Below are 19,484 nucleotides of genomic sequence, written 5' to 3' on the forward strand. Positions count from 1 at the left end.
GTGCGGTCTTTGGGCTGAAAAAGATTCTCCACTCAACATAAGTTTCTGCTCGACAAAATTAGGTGAAAATCTGAGATTTATTAGTAAACTTCTTCCCCCTCATTACGAAAAGAAAAACTGTTTTAAAATTATGACTCTGGAAAACAACAGCTACTATAGAGCTGAAGTATTAAGTCTCTCTTGGTAGGACAAAAAGACCTTTGTCTAATGCTTCTTTCACGTATCAACTCCAGTCCAAGTCTCTACAGAGCTGCCAGACCAGTCTCTTATAAAACGCCACCCAAAACAGAAAGAAGAGAGTTGCATCAAGAGCAAGTCTAACAAATCCTATTTGATAATATAAATACAGGGTTGCTTGAAGGTGAACGGTGCAGATTTTGGCTAGGTGAGAAGTGACCCCGAGGAGATGATAAACTCGTCCTAGTTCCACAGTTCTCCTATGGGTTTGTACTGAGCTTCTTGCATGACCTCCTCTGCAAACGATTTTATTTCATTATGCAAGTCTTCTATGCTCTTTGAAGCATCAATCACCTGCATCCAAAACAAAACCACAAACATATGAAACACTCCTCATGTACAACCCAACTACAGAAGAACAGTTGGTGGAAGAAATAAAGTATCAAAATATACTAATAAGGTATTACGTTGATGTCTATGTTTACTCTCATCCTACTGGTTTTTCTTCCCCTTCAACAGATGTTTCAGATCTCCTACAAGGGTTGTTTGATTTTTTTTGGCTTATGAATCCCACAGTGCTCCTCCTGAAGTTTCCTTTTTTACCTTCCAGTTTAAAGTCTTATCTTCCATCAAATGGTAAAAGCGTTGCAGAACTTTCTCCTGAAAAGAGCTGTATTCGTATCGTTCATTTCCAAAGTCTCCTCGTTTGGCTGCTTCAGACGTGCTCAGCTGAAGAAAAAGGATCAAGTCTGGCTTTGGAAGCCCAACATCAGGTTGCTTACACCATTCCAAGGAGAAGTTCTGTTTGGAGAGAAATGAGAGATGCAGCAAACAGCCCAATGAAGCCAAGGAGCAATTTGACAGGAACACAGGAAGCTGCGTTATACTGAGTCGGACCACTGGTTTAATCTAGCTCAGTACTGGCCACTACTCTCTGATATTTCAGACAGCATTTCTCCCTTAACTTGCCTGGAGAAGCCAAGGATTGAACCATTGAACCTCAGACTTCAATGCAGCAAATCTTTCCATAAATACTATATTTATATGAGGCTGAATTGGTGTTTTTTACCCACCTCTTTAGCACCTGTGAAGGCCACTCCAGAAAATGCGTATCTGTCCACTACCAGAGTGATACCTTGGTTTAACTTCTCTTTAATCAATGGCCTGAATGTTAGAAAGATACTACTGTTAGAGAAAAATCGAAGCATAATAATTTGGAATAAAGCAGTGATGCAAGGTATAAAATTGCCGGGACTGTATTTACATGGAGAAAATGTTATGTTTATTTATATATGACATTTGGATAAAAAAAGGTAAAGGGACCCCTGACAGTTAAGTCCAGTCACGAACGACTCTGGATACACCCTCATTAAGACAATAGTACTCTGGGACGCGGGTGGCGCTGTGATCTAAACTACAGAGCCTAGGGCTTGCCGATCAGAAGGTTGGCGGTTCAAATCCCCACAACGGGGTGAGCTCCCGTTGCTCAGTCCCAGCTCCTGCCAACCTAGAAGTTTGAAAGCACAAAGTGCAAGCAGATAAATAGGTACCGCTCTGGTGGGAAGGTAAATGGTGTTTCCGTGTGCTGCTCTGGTTCACCAAAGTGGCTTAGTCATGCTGGCCACATGACCTAGAAGCTGGACGCCGGCTCCCTCAGCCAGTAAAGCGAGATGAGTGCCGCAACCCCCGAGTCATCCACGACTGGACCTAATGGTCAGGGGTCCCTTTACCTTTTACTCTGGGTGATATACTGTAAATAATAATGCATTTTTTAAAAATGTAGTTTCATAAATTGGTGATTTCAAAGTTGCAAATAATTTGGTAAATGTGCATGCTAACAGTTTTCAGTGTCTTCATTTTCTTTCTCAAAAGTTTAAACTATGTAAGGAAATGTATGCTATTCCTGTAATGTCTATACACGTATTCCAATAACCTAATTTCTAAGATGTTTGTTTATAAAGCTTTGGATTTGACTATAACATTTAAACCATACTGAGTGCAATCACATGCATGTCTACCCAAAAGCAAGTACAACTGAGTTCAATGGGACTTCTTCCCAGATGAACATGTACAGCAGGGATGCGAAACCCGTGGACCTCCAGATGCCGCTTGGTTACAGCTCCCATCATCCAGCAATGCTGGCTGGGGCTGATGAGAAGTGGAGTTGAACATCTGGACGGCCACAGATTCCCAAACCCTGGTGTATGGGACTGCAGCCAAACTGTGTTTCTGTATATTGATTCCCCACCCCCTAATTTGGTATCTGAGTTCCACAACATTTGACTATTGTTTGGGGGGGGGATCTGACATATAAAGTTAACATGGTATATATTTTAAGTTTGCTTACTATATCCAAATAAAAATTTGCTAAATGGCTAAGTAATCTATTTCTTAAGTATTTCCAAACTCAGTCTTATTTAAGATGTCACCAGAAGTGGGCTAAGAATTGCTTGGATATTTTTCTTCTCCTGCATAAATTATGCCACATCATTTTGAATTACCCTATTTACTTGAGTCTAATGCACCATCAAATCTAATGCACACCTCAATGTTCAGAACCATGAAACCAAAAAGAGTATTTGCTGGCTATTGAAACTAATGTGCACCTTAATTTCTGCAATGTAATTTGGCCAAAAAAAGGTGATCATTAATTTGATTAAATGTTGTTAATTAATAAACATTTAACTAGGAAACAATGCCTCACAACTTCACCAATAAGAGATGTTAAAGCATCAACACTATTAATTCACTCCTTTTAATTGCGGTCAATAGGCAGACAGTGAATGAGGAAATGCAAGAAAACACTGGGCACATCACAATACCATGAATAAGAAGCATGCTACTTTCTCTTTCAGTCTACTCTGCCCAGAGCCAGAAGCAACAAACCATGCATAGTGTAAATCAACAGCATGCATTAGAATGCTGCTGATTCACAGTAAGCCATAAACCATGGAATACCATTACATGCAAACCAGCCCACTGCGCTGTTATCGATAGAACAGGATATGAAAACAGATGAAAGATTATGTGTTAACTACAAGTCAAGATATGTAATATGTAGATGTATTCTTACATCAAGAATGTGGGAAAGAAATCAAGAAGGGGGGGATATCTATGGAAGTAAGTGAATCGCAATTGCTTTTATTCTGGATTAGTATTTATTACCCTAGCCTTTTGTAATATCTTTTGCATCCAGTCCCTGACAGCAACTGTAATTCCAGCATCATGCATGAATCTTGATCAAATACAAATATTTCTCTTATCCTCTCTTCAGCATGAATTGCCAACTAGACAGAATAAGTTTGATTTTTTCATTTTTTGAGAAATATGCCTAAATTCCAATTATTAAGACACTTGACTCATGTGGTGACATTCAATAACATCTGCCTGCTTGCACAACAGAAATTTGCTTGCATAACAAGAGCACGTAGGGGAGCCAATGAGAGAAATATGAAGACTTCCTGTGGGAGTAGACATCCACCCACACTACATTGCATCTCACCCAGTATTCTCCCAAAGCAGAAAAGCAGCATTGAATTAGGGGCTCAAAAAGGTACTCATGTATTTCACAAGAATTCTATTTACACTTGCTCCCAGCGATTAGCAGAAAATAGCAGATGCACTGTGTGGTCCTCCAAATTGTTCTTCTTTTCCAAATAGGAACTTATCAGCCGTCCGATTTCTGTAGTTCTGTCTGCAATAAGATGTAGACAAGAGTGGAATAAGACAAACGTTCTCTTCCCAGTGTACATCACTATTGGAAGCATGAGTCAAATGCTACTTCTAAACTTCCTAAAAAGATAGCAGCATTCAATATCAGAAATACACATTCCCTAGCATCTAGGCTATGGTTACCAGATTTTTTTCAATGAATCCGGGGACCCCCCCCCTTTTTTTGAAGCTGAGTAGCAACAGGGAGTTAGTAGTGAGGCAAAAGACCCTGGGGCCAAGCACACATGCATATTGTATAAAGGTGTAAAGCCTTTCTTTCGCACCATGTGAAACATAAATGCACAGTTTTTAAAAAACTGGGCAACAGCACACCACCCTCCCGTGACTCCCAAGCCTTCCCCGATCTCCTGCCCCCTTCCCCCTTTGTTTTGACAGATCGGGGGAGGCTTGAGAGTCGCAGGTGGGTGGGCATTGCCCAGGAGAGGCGCAAGGAGCACGGTTTCTCTGCCAGGCCAAGGTACAAAGCCCTTCTTTCGCACCCTGTGAAATATAAATGTGCAGAGCTTTTAAAGAACTGGGCAACGGCTGCCCGCCTCCGACTCCCGAGCCTCCCCCGATCTGTCAAAACAAAGGGGGAAGGGGACAGGAGATCTGTACCATGGGACATCCCCGGTTACCCTTCGGCAGTGGCAGTGGCAGCAGACAGCTCCTGAAGCCAGCCAGAGCCAACTGCGTTACCAGGCCAGCCTCAGAGGCTGCTGCTGCCACGTTTCCCAGGGACAGATTTGCAAATCTGGGGACATTCCGGGGATGGAATTTGTCCGGGGACAGATTTGCAAATCCGGGGACTGTCCCCAGGAATGTCTGTTAACCCTAATCTAGGCAGAAAATAGATAACCACGATCCCAACCCACAAGTGGGATTACACCCACTTTATGTGTTACTGCATCTTCCATCATGCATGTACCCTTGCTATAAGGATGGTTTAATGCTATTTGTCTCTCTCTGCATGTCACAATGTACCCTAACACACATGGTCATGCCAGAATGCCAATTCAGTTACAAAGCCAATCTAAGATGGTAGAATCATACTTAGTTTAAGTTTTTCTTTAATAAGCACTATTTTGCACCATGGTTTCAAAGACACCCCAAGAAAGTATAAAGTTAAATAAGCCTTGGAAAAAAACACACACACACAACCAACCAACAACAACCATAAAGAAACTGACTTTTTCGAATGTCAAAATGATTAGATATTAGATAAATTATATTTTAAAAAAACTCAAGGTTATCTACGAGGAGGGCCAATGACTCAGCCCAAAGCTATGATAATGCTGGTAAGGAACGCTTTCTGCACATCACTAGCACCGCCACAAAACGTATTAGATTTGGCCCCCTTCCCACCCCGTCGGCAGCCTTTGGACAGACAGAAATCCCACAGATGAAGCGTTCCCGCCACTGCACCTCCGTAGCGGGAGAGGCTGTGTGCACCTGTCGACTTTCACCCCGCCACCCGTCTGTCAAAGGCACAGACATGCTGCCACAGCAGGGGAATTGCCGACAACCTATACAGGTAAATCTAAGTCAGTGTGGCCAAGGGGCTGCGCCATCCTGCAGCTGCCGCGACCCCTAAGCCTCGCCTACCGGGAAACCGAAGGAGTTCGGCCCGGTGTCCCCCTGCCAGCAGGCCCTCCACTAGCTTTCTGGTCTGCGTGCTTTTGCCAGCTCGGTCCACCCCCTCCAGCACGATCAGCGCCCCTCGCCTGCCAGCCATGGCGCCCCCTTCTCAGTCAGCGGCGAAGGGAAGGCGATCGAACGTCAACTGCAGCTTCCCGCGCTTTTCGCGCAATCACAGAGTTACAGTCCTCCGGCGCATGTAGAGCGGCTTTGGTGTAACCATGGTGACCAAACCCTCGCGCGATCACGGAAAACACAGCAAAGCGGAACCGTCTGAAAAAAGCAGAAGTCGACTGCGCGATCAAAGAAGCCGACTGCGCGGTGCTCGACAGGATTAGTCCGTTGGACGCCGCTTTCTTTCTAGGCGTTTTTTTGTCCATCTCGCTGATATTAACCCTTAGCTGTGTTTGAATGTAAGGTATAAAATACCAAAGCAAACGCACTCAAGAGCACAACGCTTTTCTGATGTCGGCGCAACAGACTTGACAGTAAACTTGTACCCTTAACGTGGGGAAAACCTCGTTACGGGCATCCGTGTTTTGTAGCTAAATCCCTCGGGGATTCGAGGGCGCGCGCGTTTTGCATGCACCCGTGGGATCCTGACGAGCGTTTCACGCATTCGCCCACCCACGCCCCATGATGCCCTTTTAAAATTTGGAGGTTTGATTTTTTTTTTAGGGGGGGGTATTGGTTTGTTTTTATTTTGAATATATATTGCGTGGTTTTATTTTTTGATTTTGTTCTGTAAACCGCCCTGAGACCTTTTTTAGATATAAAAATAAAATGCCAGGGGAGTTTTGGAAGGGTGGGTTTAAAACAAAAACAAAAATCTTAAGTGATGATGCGGGGGGAAATGGAGGTCCATCCATATTGCACGCAGCCCGTTATATGTGGGGGCATTAAACCGTCCTCCTTTTTACGTAATGAACTAAATAAAGCTTTCAGAATTACGTGCAATCATATATATTTTTTCTATTATAAATAAAAGTATGTTTACATATTTATCTGTAAGAATGATCTTTCTTTCCACGTTGACGGTAACCAGAAGCGTCTAGTCCACACTGGAAGCCCCCATTCTCCGCAAGGCTCACCTGGGCTATAAGCTACACCGAACACCGTGCCACTTCTCAGAGTAAGCACGCGTAGGATTGCGCTGTGCGCCATGGTACATAAAACATCTTTCTTCTCTCTACACCCTTTGAAAAAAGAGCGATTTTATGGGTACAGTAAATAAGGGACATATTGAGGAGGTGCCAACGAAGGGACGCTTAAGGGGCTAAATGCAGTGTGTTTCTGTCCTTGGGTGGATGCAGAAATCCTGAGAAGATTCAAGCATCCCCCCCCCTTTTATTTTTTACTCCGCTAAAGCTACTTATGCTGTAAAATACTGTACAGCTTTCCGGGAGACTGACACGCGTTTGCTCTGCCACGTCTATACAGCCCGAACCCGCGAGCTCCCGTGCACTTCTATTTATTTGAAGGAAGCTCCGTCGGCTTCGGTGGCGTTTTCCCTTCCAAACAGACGAGTGTACACCTAGAACCGCTTCACGCGAACACCGCGCGGGAAAGACGTAGCCGGACCTGCGCGGGAATTATGACGGGAGAAAGTGGGGGCGGGGAAACACCACGCGCCGCCGCCGCCGCGGACACAGGAAAACGGCCCATTCCGGCCGATGGCGAACGGACGTTGACGTCGTCTCCCCGGGCACGCCCCCTCATTCCTATGCAGCGGCGGCGTCCGACTGGCCAATCGGCGCCGGCCTCTCATGACTATGCAATGAGAGCCCCGACCGGCCATTGCGAAGGCGCCCGCGTGACAGCGCCGAGCGCGGCGGGGCCGGAGGGTGGGCGTTGGCTGGCCGGCTAGCTGGCGCGAGATGGCGGCGGCGGCCTTGTACCTGGAGCACTACCTGGACAGTGAGTGAGTGCGGCGTTGGGCAGAAGGAACGGAGAGGGAAACAGGCCCAGGCCAAAGCCGGGCGGGGGCCACGCCGGCAATTGCGGCTGCGTCACACAGACCCGGCGAGGGAGGGAGGGAGGGGGCGGCGGGCGAGGTTTCTTGCTGCGTCATTGACACGCGTAAAGGAGGGATCTCCGCGCCGGCCTTCTAAGGATGCAGCTGCGATCCTTGGCCACTGGGGGCCGCTCCTGCTCTACTGTGAGCGCCGTCTGTCAGACGAGCAGCAAAAACATCCCCCCCAATGCTTTTAAGGCGCGTCGTGTTGCGCATTCTCTAGGATTGCCACCTAAAAATAAATAAAAATGTCAGGGTTCCTCTTCTTTCCCCACCTGTGTGACCAGTAGAAATTCAGCAAGTCAGGTGGCGAGGAAAGCGCCATTATTTGTAGACGGCTGTTGAATTCAACATAGGAAACCAAGGCAGGGCATAATACTAATACTATTAATAATAGTCGCTTTAATATTCCCATGTATTCAGCCCCGTGCATCAGTACTTCGTTAGCAAAGCTGCAGACTTCTCAACTTAAAAGACACATGGTTATTTTATTCTTAAAATAAAATAAAATAAAATTGTTATTTTATTCTTAAAATCTGTATTCTGTTTTATTGTCAAAACCTCTAATCTGTTTATGTAGAGCATAATATACACATTAAAGTTATGAATAAAAGACAACAAAAACAAGCTGACCTAAAGAAAACACAAGCTTTCATAAAATGTACCTGTAGCCAGCTCAATATGCCATATACAACAGGGAACAGATAAAGAGGAAGGTGGTAGGGTAAGGTATTTATGGAAAATAGGGTACTTGGCGAGGTTTATGAATGCTTTTTGTTATGTGGAGTTGGTTTGTGAACTTTTATATTAAGAAAGTTATGGTAGAGAGGGGACTGCAGCGTTTCTGTTTTTGTATTTCAGGCATTGAAAACCTCCCTTGTGAGTTGCAAAGGAACTTCCAACTTATGCGTGAGCTGGATCAGAGAACAGAAGGTGTGTTCAGGTATTCTGGTTCACAGATCTTCTTGTGTGCTCATCTCATATTAGATTTGCACACATCTGAGATTCACTTGTCATATATATTCACTGGGAAAGTGAGAAGTAGCCCATAGCAGAGTTCCTTCAGCCTCCCACGTTTTTGCTATTTCAGTGCAACATGAAGATGGGGGGGGGGGGGTGTCATAGTGTGGCCAACAACTGATTCCATTGTTTCACGTGCACCACTTCTAGCAAAGCTTGTAGGAGCAGAATTATATAATGCTGTATTTACATTTGAGTTTGAGAAAGGCGTGTGAAGGACTGTAGATGTGTATGAATTGATCTTGCAAGCACAGTCTTACTACTTTTTAGTCAGTTGTGCCTTACTTTGGTTGGAGAACATGCCTGCTCATTTGAACTTTTAGAAGCACAACTCAAGAATTCAGCTGGTACATGTGCTTTGGTTTAGTTGCAAGTATTTTAAAATGAGAGAACAAAGGACCAATTAAGTGGTCAGATGAGAAAGAGGACAAGACCCCTTCACTTTTAACAGTCGTGTGGCTGAGGAAATGTCTGCAGGTGTAGCTTGCATAACAAGCTATGTCTCCTAAAAACCCTTTTTTTACACAGCCACTGAATGTGCAGAAGCCCTGTACCTTTTCCCCCCGGACTACCCCAGAGAGACATTTCTTTCATGGTTTCTAAACATGTTTCCAATTGTGAAACATATATTTTGATCCTAAATCAACTTACTTACAAATAATCCCACTGACTTCAATGGGATTTTCCCCCAAGTAAATGAGCTTTGGGTTGCAGCCTCACAGCTCAGTCTTACTCAAAATTAAGCCCCACAGAGCTCAGTGAGGCTTACTTCTCAGGTAAGTGAGTATAGGGCTGCAACCTCAGTCTCACGCACATACTGTCTCCCATTGCTCTTCAGACAAGAAAGCAGAAATCGACAGTCTTGCTGCTCAGTACATTTCAACAGTGAGGAGTTTGTCATCAGAGCAACGGGTGGAAATCCTGCAGAAGATTCAGAATGCTTACGCAAGATGCAAAGAGTACAGTGATGACAAAGTGCAGCTGGCCATGCAGACCTATGAGATGGTAAGGTTAGATTAAGGTAGACAGAGGACTTGTGTTTCAAAATGAAAAATCCACCCTCTGTATTTCTTACCACTCCCATAGCTACCTTTGAAGCTTGTATTACAGGTACTAGTCTTTCTGCGTAATTAGTAGCTGTAGACTGACACAGACATGAGGATCCATGATCCCGGGTTCAGTTAGAGATAAAGAAGATAACAGGCAGGCTTGCATCATACATTCTCTACTTCAAAAAGAATCCTGATGTGGACTGGGATTGTGTACAAGGTTGTGACCTCCCCCTGTTTAATCTTTTACAGTCTGGGAGCAATGGGGCAAAGACCTGAGGCTAAAGTTATGGTGCTGGCAAGCAAGTAGATTTGTCAGCAGTGCATTTATGAAAATTCTTTCTGTGGCTACATGTTCTTATTCACTGGACTATTACAGAGAGAAAGTTGTTTTCTGAGGCAGTGCAGGAATCTTCACTGCTTTGAGAATCCAGGCTATGGGGTTTATAGTGAGGGTCAATACAACTAGACTTGCTAGGATTCATGGCTCTCTGTTGTGGGAAGGGTTTGGGGTGGTCAAGGATCTGCCACATTTCCTTAATCTGTACATATGTGAATGACTATGGGTATTTCCAGACAACTTGTCCATTGAGCATTCACCCCGATTTGTCAGCACAAGTTTATGGGGAGCTTAGATGTTGGCTACTTAATGAACATTCCTTCTGATTTGTTTGTGAGGTTAGATGACATTGAGTCAAAGCAAGTGTTATCCCAGTTCATTTTCATGTCACTTTCCTTAATCACCAAAAATCTGAGCTTTGGGGGAAGCAGGTTTCTTTCACAAGACCTCCCAATCAACTATATTTTGCAACCTGAATTTTCTGGTCTGTGATTGAATTCCACCTGAAAACAGGAACTGTCGGGACGAGTCTCAAGACTACAGGGGGACTGTGGTTTGTATTGACCACCTTCCTATGGTAGCTGGTTTTTCTGCTCCCTCCCTCCCTCTGCTCCCTAAATGGTCTGTGATTTGCATTTGTGTGGTACCCACAAACACCCAGAAAAGCTAAGTGAGTGGCTGTGGTTAATGCACACACCAATCACAGGTCAGATGAGAGAGGTGTATTGAGGTGCATTGAAGTGATAAATACCAGAAAAGGAAGATAGCAAGTTGATTCTGATGATTTCTAGAGATATTATTGGATTTTGTTTTCTTTAGCTGTGTGGTTTCTCTTTTTGATGTAGGTAGATAAGCACATTCGACGGCTGGATGCTGACCTGGCACGATTTGAAGCTGATCTGAAGGATAAGTTGGAAGGCAGTGACTTTGAAAACCCTGCAACGCAAAACCTAAAAAGTGTGTACTTTATGAATAATGTCATCTCACTCTGAGGAAATCCTTCTATATACTTTTTAATTTGTTATTATTACCATCTATTAGACTTACAAAACTTTTAAAACATAAATACTAATACATTATACCATAAAAAAACAGAACAAAACAACCTCCATAACAGCTACAGGAAGCTTTGGCAGCACACTAGTACCAAAGCAAACATCTTATGTGAGTCTATCGAAAGCCTGGGGGGTGGGGAATATAAGTCATTACCTGGTGCCAGAAAGATATCAACAAAGGCACCAGGCAGACCTTTCTTTCCTAGTAAAAGCTGTTTCTCATACACCATGAGAGTCTTATATAAAAAGCATACATGCCTCCTAGGAGGAACAAAGGGAGAAATCAGTGAGGAGAGACATTTAGTTGGACAGAATTGAGCCATAGTTTTTCTTCAATATGGTTTCCATAATTTTGGCATAAAGCAGGCAAAATTATGTTGATTAAGTTAATATTAGGAAGAATCCTCCTACCTCAAACCACAACTCCACCTGGTCCAGTTTTGCTTTATAACCTGTGTAAATTATTCCACAAGGTATTGTGCATTGACAGTGGCTTCCAGAGTTCTTACTCATACAGAAAATAAAGTAGTACCAAGTTTCTCCAAACCCATTTTCTAATCCTTTAGCTTCTCTTAGTAAGTTTTTTTGATAAAGCAGTTTGCCTGTGGATTGCATTTTGTTCCTCTGAAATTATATATTTGTTATAAGATCATATATAGAACAAAAAATCTATTAAAATAAGAGTCTGGTGCACAATGTTAACAGGGTAAAACTGTAGTAGTATTTTTTAAAATGATTATACATATAAACAGCTTAGGGTGATTTGAAGGTATGTATATATGAGCTATTTTCATTTGAAGTATTGTCAGAAGCAAATTTATCAAACATTAGTTTATTAGGTACAATCTTCAATGTATTTTACAAGGAGTAAACCTCATTTGACTTGGTGGGTCTTACTTCTAAGTAAACCTGTATAGGATTTTACTGTTAGACACTTTTTGAATGTACAAGTAGAATACATTGTTTATCTTAATGCCCCAGCTTACAGCCAAGTTACTTGAACAATCGTACAAAAAGATACATAAGATTGTTGTCCAACAGGTAATATCTTAGTGATTTTGGTTAGTTACAAATTTTACAAATTTCAGGTTCAGATAATAGGGGAAGTTGTGCTGGATAAAGTTGTAGGATTTTTTCAATGTCTAGCTACATCAGAGGTTGCATTGGCAAATGGTTTCTGAACAAGGATCACTTTCCAATTTATATAAAATCTGGAAGAATAGATGAGAGAAAAAAGAAAAATTAATTATTTTTGAATCATTATGGTGCTTCAGAATAATTGAAATGGTACCTCGGGTTACAAACACCTTGGGTTACAAACACTTTGGGTTACAGACTCTGCTAACATGGAAGTAGTACCTCAGGTTAAGAACTTTACCTCAGGATGAGAACAGAAATCACGTGGCAGCAGTGTGAGGCCCCATTAGCTAAAGTGGTACCTCAGGTTAAGAACGGTTTCAGGTTAACGGACCTCCAGAATCAATTAAATTCGTAACCAGAGGTACCACTGTATAGTATAAAACCTCTGGTTTTTCTTCTTATGGTGTAGTTAACCAGAAATAACTGTCTTTCAGAGGGGCGAACTCCAAAGGATAAGAAAAGCTCTCGGGGTCGGGGCCGGCGAACATCCGAAGAAGATGTCCCAGTAAAAAAGAAACCAAAACGAAGGTAAGTGACTGCAGTCTGCAGTTAGCTTGTTTAGAGCAGCTTCCATTTGAAAAAAAAAATTCTGCCAATGTGCCATAGTAACCAGATTTTTTGGCATGCTTAGTTTCACATGCTTTATACTTTCTCTACTTTTGCTGTCTTGGTACTCTTCAAACTAACCGACCTCCCAAATAGTTCTAGTTAGTTTCAAACTGGAGATTATTCTTTTTTACCAAGAATCACTGGCATTTACTCAATATTTGTTCACGTTGCTCCCATTGCAGGTCTGAATTAGCCGATACCATCCTGTCGGTTCATCCTTCAGATGTCCTAGATATGCCGGTGGATCCCAACGAACCAACGTATTGTTTGTGTCACCAAGTATCCTATGGAGAAATGATCGGCTGCGACAATCCTGATGTAAGTACTGAGATAACCCAACGTGGCCATACACACGCTTCCCTCCTCAAATTCTGCGTGAAGGTGCTTCCTTTAGAAAGAACGGAACTATGCAAGGGGAAAGAACCCCATCCAAGTGACCAATAGAAGCTGCTTCCAGACTTCCCCTGGTTTCTGAGCACAAATTTGAAAGCACTTTTCTACAGCAAAAAATCGTAGCTTATATATTTTAAATGAAAAGGTGGATCTGGATCTTAGGACTCACTGGATTTGATACTTCACTCCATATTTGAAGTTGTTTGTGCACCTTTCAGACATATACAACCCTGAGGTCACGTCTACACCCCAAGCTAACTTGCTTCTATTTTCCCACCCTGGAATCTTCGGATGAAGGGCATTATACAAATGTTAGTAGTAATAATGATAATGGTTTACATCATGCTTTACGGGCCATTTGCAGTGAGTAGTGCATCCTGTGTCTGCAAAATCTGGGCACTTCACAAGCAACAAAGGGCTCATGAAGTTTCCTATGCGATGTGCAGTATATGCCCCTTCGATTGTGACATGCCAGGCACCAACCAGGCTCCCATTTCTGTTAAATCTGATAAGATAAATTAATGTTATCAAGCTCTCTAAGAAAAAACCTCTTTTTATTCTTCCCCCAAATATAGTGCCCAATCGAATGGTTCCATTTTGCTTGTGTGGACCTCACCACGAAACCCAAAGGGAAATGGTAGGTGTCATGAATAATAACTTTCTACACTTGTGTTTTCTTCACTTAATTTTCTTCATTGATACTATCTTCACTTTACCATAACAAAAGCACAAAGGTGCTTGACCCAAGGCTCACAATCTAAAAGAGACAGCAAGGTGATATAAAGGGGTGGGGCAGCCCTTGCCAACCTTGTGTCTTCCAAATGTTTTGGACCACAGTTCCCAAAAGCCACAGCAGCATGGCTATGCTGGCTGCAGCTGATCGGAGGTGGTGTTCAAAACATGGTAAAGACTAGAACCAGGAAGTTAAATGTATAATTCTTGAGTTTTATTTTCCCCCAAATGTGATGTATTCCCAAAGTAATGCATTGAACTGAACACAGTGATTCTTTTTTTAACCCTTAGGTTTTGTCCTCGCTGTGCTCAGGAGAAGAAAAAGAAGTAGAATGGGAATGTACAGTCCGAAAGAAGAAAAAGTTTAATATATTCGTACATGTTGCAATATTTTATTCTATCTTTTTTGTCACTTACCTATCTTGTTTGATTTGATATTTAGCAGTGGCCAGTCATTTTTCTTAACGTTGGGGGGGGGAGCTATCCTAATGAGAAAAGGAGGATGTGGAGGAGGTTTACTGTGGTGACGGTCACCTGGGTTTCACACTTCTGTGGCACTGCAATCAATGTTATGAAGTACTAAGAGTAGCCCTGCACTGGAATTTCTGCTCACGTACTAAAAGTCTGTGAAATTGCCTATATGGCCTTCCAGGTGAACGATGATTTTCTGTTTTGTTTTGTTATCAACAGGGTAGTCACTCTGCTCCGCACAATATTTATGAAGGATTTAAAATCTTTAACTGCATCTTTACAGAACCTTATAACTACTGTCAAGGAAGGAATGTGCTGTTCTGTTCCTCAGTTGCAGCAAGCAAAGAATTGTTTCTTACAAAGGCAGATGAAAAGTAATGGGTATTATTTTGGTAAGGTGTGATCCACAAGTAAATTTCAAGAGTAGTACACCTGTTCCAGTTGCTTCTGAATTGTACACTACTGCCTCTCCGCTTCATACGAGTCCCTCTGAAGTCATCTATCCTATCCTGATGGTAAGCAATGAATGCTTAAATTGAGGCACAAAATGTCTAGGAGACATCAGTATAGTTTGATTCACTCATGAAACGAAAATAAGGCTTATTTTTCATTGGCTAAGCTATTAGATGTTAGACATGAACAATCGGGAAAACCAGATGTAAAAAGAAAAACTTTTTTTAAAAAAGGAAAGATTCCTAGGACTGCAAAGCCCTAAAAGCAATTTGGTGTAATTTTATACTGAACTTTTATCTGGTTTGAGATGCCTGTTCTCTGTAAGCACCGAGATGCCGTCCAGTATAAAATGTGAATGTGGGTGCTCCTTAAAGCAGCTTTGAGTTGGAAGACGGACAATCTTTTCCCCCAGGAAGCTGGTAGAGCCATCGTTGCCTGTGATGCACACAATATCATCACTATCCTCTCTGATATTGCAGGTGGTTTGGATCCAGAGTGTCCCTTTCATGAGCCCACCCAGGGGTGGCTGTGGGTAGGATTTCTGCATTGCAGGTGGTTGTAGTAGTAAGCCCTCGAGGTCCCTTCCAGCTCTGCAGTTCAATGAATGAAAGGGCTTCTTCCTATTGCAGAAGGGATTGAGATCCCGTGGAGGCTCACACCGGAGGAAGTGGAGGAAAGGCAGATTTCGTTTATTCCCTCTACATCTCCCCATGCCACCTCCCACACTGTTAAGGAGGGTCACCCAACTTCTTGGCATGGTTTTGCAGGGGGGAAGGAAGAACGATGAAAATCACCTCTCCCTCCTTTGTGAGCATCCCCTGGGCAGAACTCCATTCACGGGAACTGGATCCATGCCAGGGTTTGCAGGCTTTATAAGTAACATCAAAAACATGCAAATGTTGTTTGACCAAAGACAATATATAGGGAGATAAAAATTATACATCATGGATCATGTTGACTCTGTCATACCAATATTTGTTAAAGACGATCATCTGTCTCCAGCTTTGCATTTCTCAGCTGAAGGCTGGAAAAAGCAGGTCAAGAAGGATGGATAAATAATATTATGTACAATGGCTAGTTTGTCTCAGCTGTGCTTGGATTGTGAGATAATGTTGATTATTTGCATATGGTGATTAAAAAGCAGCCAGAATATAGCACACACGGTTCCAGTGGTGTGGAGTTTGTTAAGGATTCGGGTATACCCCAAAATCACAGTGATGAGTTATTCTTCCTTCTTGAACAACTTGCACCACGTGATACCTGCAATTTTGCAGTAATCTCGCTTCCCTTCTGGAAGGTAAAGGAGAAAACTATCACAACAACCAAAATGTGGAGTTAACAGGTGTAGCTTTAAATTGAGAAAAGGTATATTTGTTTTTTTCTGGAAGGACATGGTTTGGGGTTTTTTGTTAAGAAAGAACGCAAGTCCTAAGTTCTTATTTCACATGACATTGATTTTGCATGGTTTTGTAGGCAATTCAGTGAAAGCATTCTTTATTTGTATCACTTTACTTTCTATAGCTACATCTAGTTTTCAGTGATCATGTGCACATTTGCATTGGCCACATAAGAGTGAACTAATTTTGGAGGTTTGGTTGTCATAACTTGCTTTCAGAATGTTTTGTCTCTACATAATGTTCTGCCGTTGTCAGGCTTAAGTACTTACTGGAGTAAGTTGTCACTCTGAGAGTTACCCCCTATATATCATGCACACAACTATGGAACTTAATGCAGACAATGAGGACATTAGACCATTTAAGTCTTCCATAACCTCGTGCCCTCCAGATGTTTTTAACTACAGTTGCCTTAGCCAGTGTAGCCAATGGTGAGGGATTATCAGAGTTGCAGTCCAACTTCTGGAGGGCACTAGGCTAGGGAAGGTTGTCCTATGAGACAGCATTTTCATATAAAGTTTGGGGTGCACTAAATTAGCTTTTCCCAACATGAAGCCCTTGAGATGTTTTTGACTATAATTCCCTTTAGTCTTTGCCAGCATGGCTGTCCAAAACATCTGGAATGCTCCAAGTTGGGGAAACTCTCTCTTTTAATGCAAAGCAATCTTCCACAAGATGTGATCCACCAAGCTGTATGTGGCTCCAGCAGTGTTGTTATGGTTATCGAGATGCTTGACAGTTCCCTGGCTTTTGCAGTAGTTACTACAAAATAGGAAATGAACCTGATGGCAACAACACATACTGGATTGTAGATGGATTTTTTGGGGGGTCACAGCTTTTGCATTGTGCATTTAGATTTTAGTAGGAAGTCTTATAAGACCTCATGAATCAGTAGTTCAGTTATCAATAATGGAAATGTGTTTTAACTTCCCATAAAGTCATGTTAGCTTCTACTATAATAGCAATGACTTTCATGATCTATTTCCCCTTTTTCCCACTTACGTTGTATCTTAGATAATGGAAAACTAGTGCTATAGGTTGGCATACATCTTGAAAGCCCTTAAAATGTGTTTGGGGATAGGAAGTTAGTGCTGCCATGTAGGTTTTGAAGCAACCTGAACCTGTTACTTTACCATAAACTAGAACCAAGATCATGTTTCCGTCCCAAGGAATTGAATGTTTTGTTTCCTTTGAGCAGTACTCCAGACAGTAGTGAAGATGTGGCAGCGGCAATATTTCACAGCACGGTTTCTGGTGCTGTATAGTGTTGAACTGTACACTACAGGTGTCATATGTTGCTGTCTTGACTATAAACTGATTGTCAACCAGATCATGTTGTTTCAAGTTTTTTATATCCATGCTGATAATGAACATTGGGCATTCTGGTCTGTGAAGAATGTATTCTCCTGAATTTTGAATGTATCCTGTTTAATAATAATTACCTTTGTCAGGATTTAGAGCACAGGAAAAAACTGAAGATAATCTTCCCCTCCTTTTTTTTTTAAAAAAAGAAAAATCTACATATTTTGTGGTTGTCGCTTTATCTCCCAAGTAATCAAACGACACAGCCTATACTTTCTTGTCAAAGGAATTAGATTTATGTTTTCTTTGTAAATGAAAGAGAATATTAGAAATCTTTTTATTAAAATGTGAAAATGTTTATCTGTATTTTTGATCATGTTATAGATATAATAGGTATATTGTTACAAATAAAATATTTTTGAGAACAAACAACTGTATGTTTTGTTTGCTTCTAAGGTATAGTGTGCAAATGGCAAGTTCATGCTACCAACAAAATGTATGTACGGTACGTATAAGGGTAAAGGGACCCCTGACCATTAGGTCCAGTCGTGGCCGACTCTGGGATTGCGGCGCTCATCTCGCTTTATTGGCCGAGGGAGCCGGCGTACAGCTTCCGGGTCATGTGGCCAGCATGACTAAGCCGCTTCTGGCGAACCAGAGCAGCACACGGAAACGCCGTTTACCTTCCCGCCGGAGAGGTACCTATTTATCTACTTGCACTTTGACGTGCTTTTGAACTGGTAGGTTGGCAGGAGCAGGGACCGAGCAACGGGAGCTCACCCCGTCACGGGGATTCAAACCGCCAACCTTCTGATTGGCAAGTCCTAGGCTCTGTGGTTTAACCCACAGCGCCATCCGCATCCCTATGTACATATACTTCTAGCATTTAATTGGGGCTTGTGGAAAACGCTGGTTACTTGCTTGTATAAAGGTGGACAAGAAAATCTTGGATCCTGTGAATTGTCAGACCCAGCTAAATGCACTAAGGTGACATGTAGAAATTTGAGAGAACACTGAAGTGTCATTTGGTTGATCTACTCTGAAACCAGAAAAAGGACTACGTTGGAAATAAATTCCAAAACCTTCTCTTGGACAATACCTTTATCAAGAATAATCAAAGTTACAAAATCATTAACAGAACTCTCATGAGGGTGGATGTTAAGCAAAAGGGAAGGGAAAGAAACTTGACGAAACAACAAAAAAGCATCCTTTGCTTTGATCTTAAGTATATTAATTACAGCAACCATGAGAACCAAACTGCAAAACCTAGCAGGCTATCACTGTTCATCCTAGAGTGATGTACAAATCGATCTTTATCGGTGAAAAGGTGCCGGATGCGATTCTCAGATCTAGATTGCAGCACCTGGTACAAAGTTTCTACACTAGTTTGGAAACGGTGCTGATAACAACCTAAATCTCTTCCCTGTTCCTCTGCAGACAAATGGCTCCCTCGGCCAGTAAAGTGAGATGAGTGCCGCAACCCCAGAGTCGTTTGCGACTGGACTTAACAGTCAGGGGTCCTTTACCTTTACCTTTAGGCTTGGCTGTCTACGTGCATGGCCTATTGGTACTTAATAGGCATAAGAGAACCAACAAATTAGATGGCAAAGGCAAATGCAAAAAGGAACTCTTACAGCTCTGCATGGGAAAGACAAGTTGCTCTTTGGGTACAGTTCAATATGTGAGGGTGTGGACTACAGTTTAATTCAGTGGCTGCTGTTTTCTATATTTTTGAAAAGCTACATTTCAGCTGTGCATGTCTAAACACGCAGACAAGAAATGCATTTATTAGCACAGATCAAGGACCCATTCCAGCCAGGCAGAAGCACTCAAGGAGGGTGTGGGTGAGAGAGAGGTCTTGAAAGAGGGGGCAGAGCCTGGGAAGCGTTTGGAGGGCCAGACAAGAGATGCCTGGAGGGCCATATTCAGCACTTGGGCCCAAGGCTCCCTAGGCCTGGTGCAAGCGCTCAGCGTTGGTCCCGACAA

The 19,484-nt window shown here is 42.5% G+C and overlaps 2 protein-coding genes across 3 annotated transcripts; one reads left to right on the plus strand and one right to left on the minus strand.

Moving 5' to 3' along the window:
* Nucleotides 1-58: 58 nt before the first annotated feature.
* On the minus strand, nt 59-7,324 carry DTYMK (deoxythymidylate kinase; the record flags this gene model as incomplete). Of its 2 annotated transcripts, none has more annotated exons than XM_081191382.1 (5): nt 59-531; nt 781-978; nt 1,251-1,341; nt 3,763-3,871; nt 7,108-7,324. In XM_081191382.1, the coding sequence occupies 5 exons, from the start codon at nt 7,322-7,324 to the stop codon at nt 421-423; spliced, it is 726 nt and encodes a 241-aa protein (XP_081047508.1). In that variant the 3' UTR covers nt 59-420. The 2 variants fall into 2 exon arrangements, with proteins under 2 accessions (XP_081047508.1, XP_081047509.1); XM_081191383.1 differs by lacking the exon at nt 7,108-7,324 and adding an exon at nt 5,494-5,814.
* ING5 (inhibitor of growth family member 5) lies at nt 7,311-17,526 on the plus strand. The gene is made up of 8 exons (XM_081191384.1): nt 7,311-7,443; nt 8,402-8,473; nt 9,399-9,565; nt 10,795-10,906; nt 12,579-12,672; nt 12,936-13,071; nt 13,722-13,783; nt 14,170-17,526. Exons 1-8 carry the CDS (start codon nt 7,404-7,406, stop codon nt 14,207-14,209), a joined length of 723 nt encoding a protein of 240 aa, XP_081047510.1. The 5' UTR covers nt 7,311-7,403; the 3' UTR covers nt 14,210-17,526.
* Nucleotides 17,527-19,484: the final 1,958 nt, after the last annotated feature.

Source organism: Podarcis bocagei, assembly GCF_964188305.1.
Source record: "Podarcis bocagei genome assembly, chromosome: 4".
In the NCBI taxonomy this organism is placed as follows: Eukaryota; Metazoa; Chordata; class Lepidosauria; order Squamata; family Lacertidae; genus Podarcis; species Podarcis bocagei.

Excerpts from the sequence above, each read along its gene's own strand:
- ING5 (XM_081191384.1), top strand. The coding sequence starts at position 7,404 with ATGGCGGCGGCGGCCTTGTACCTGGAGCACTACCTGGACA. Across the intron at positions 8,474-9,398 it reads GCTGGATCAGAGAACAGAAG|ACAAGAAAGCAGAAATCGAC; the intron begins GTGTGTTCAGGT and ends ATTGCTCTTCAG. Across the intron at positions 13,072-13,721 it reads TCGGCTGCGACAATCCTGAT|TGCCCAATCGAATGGTTCCA; the intron begins GTAAGTACTGAG and ends CCCCAAATATAG.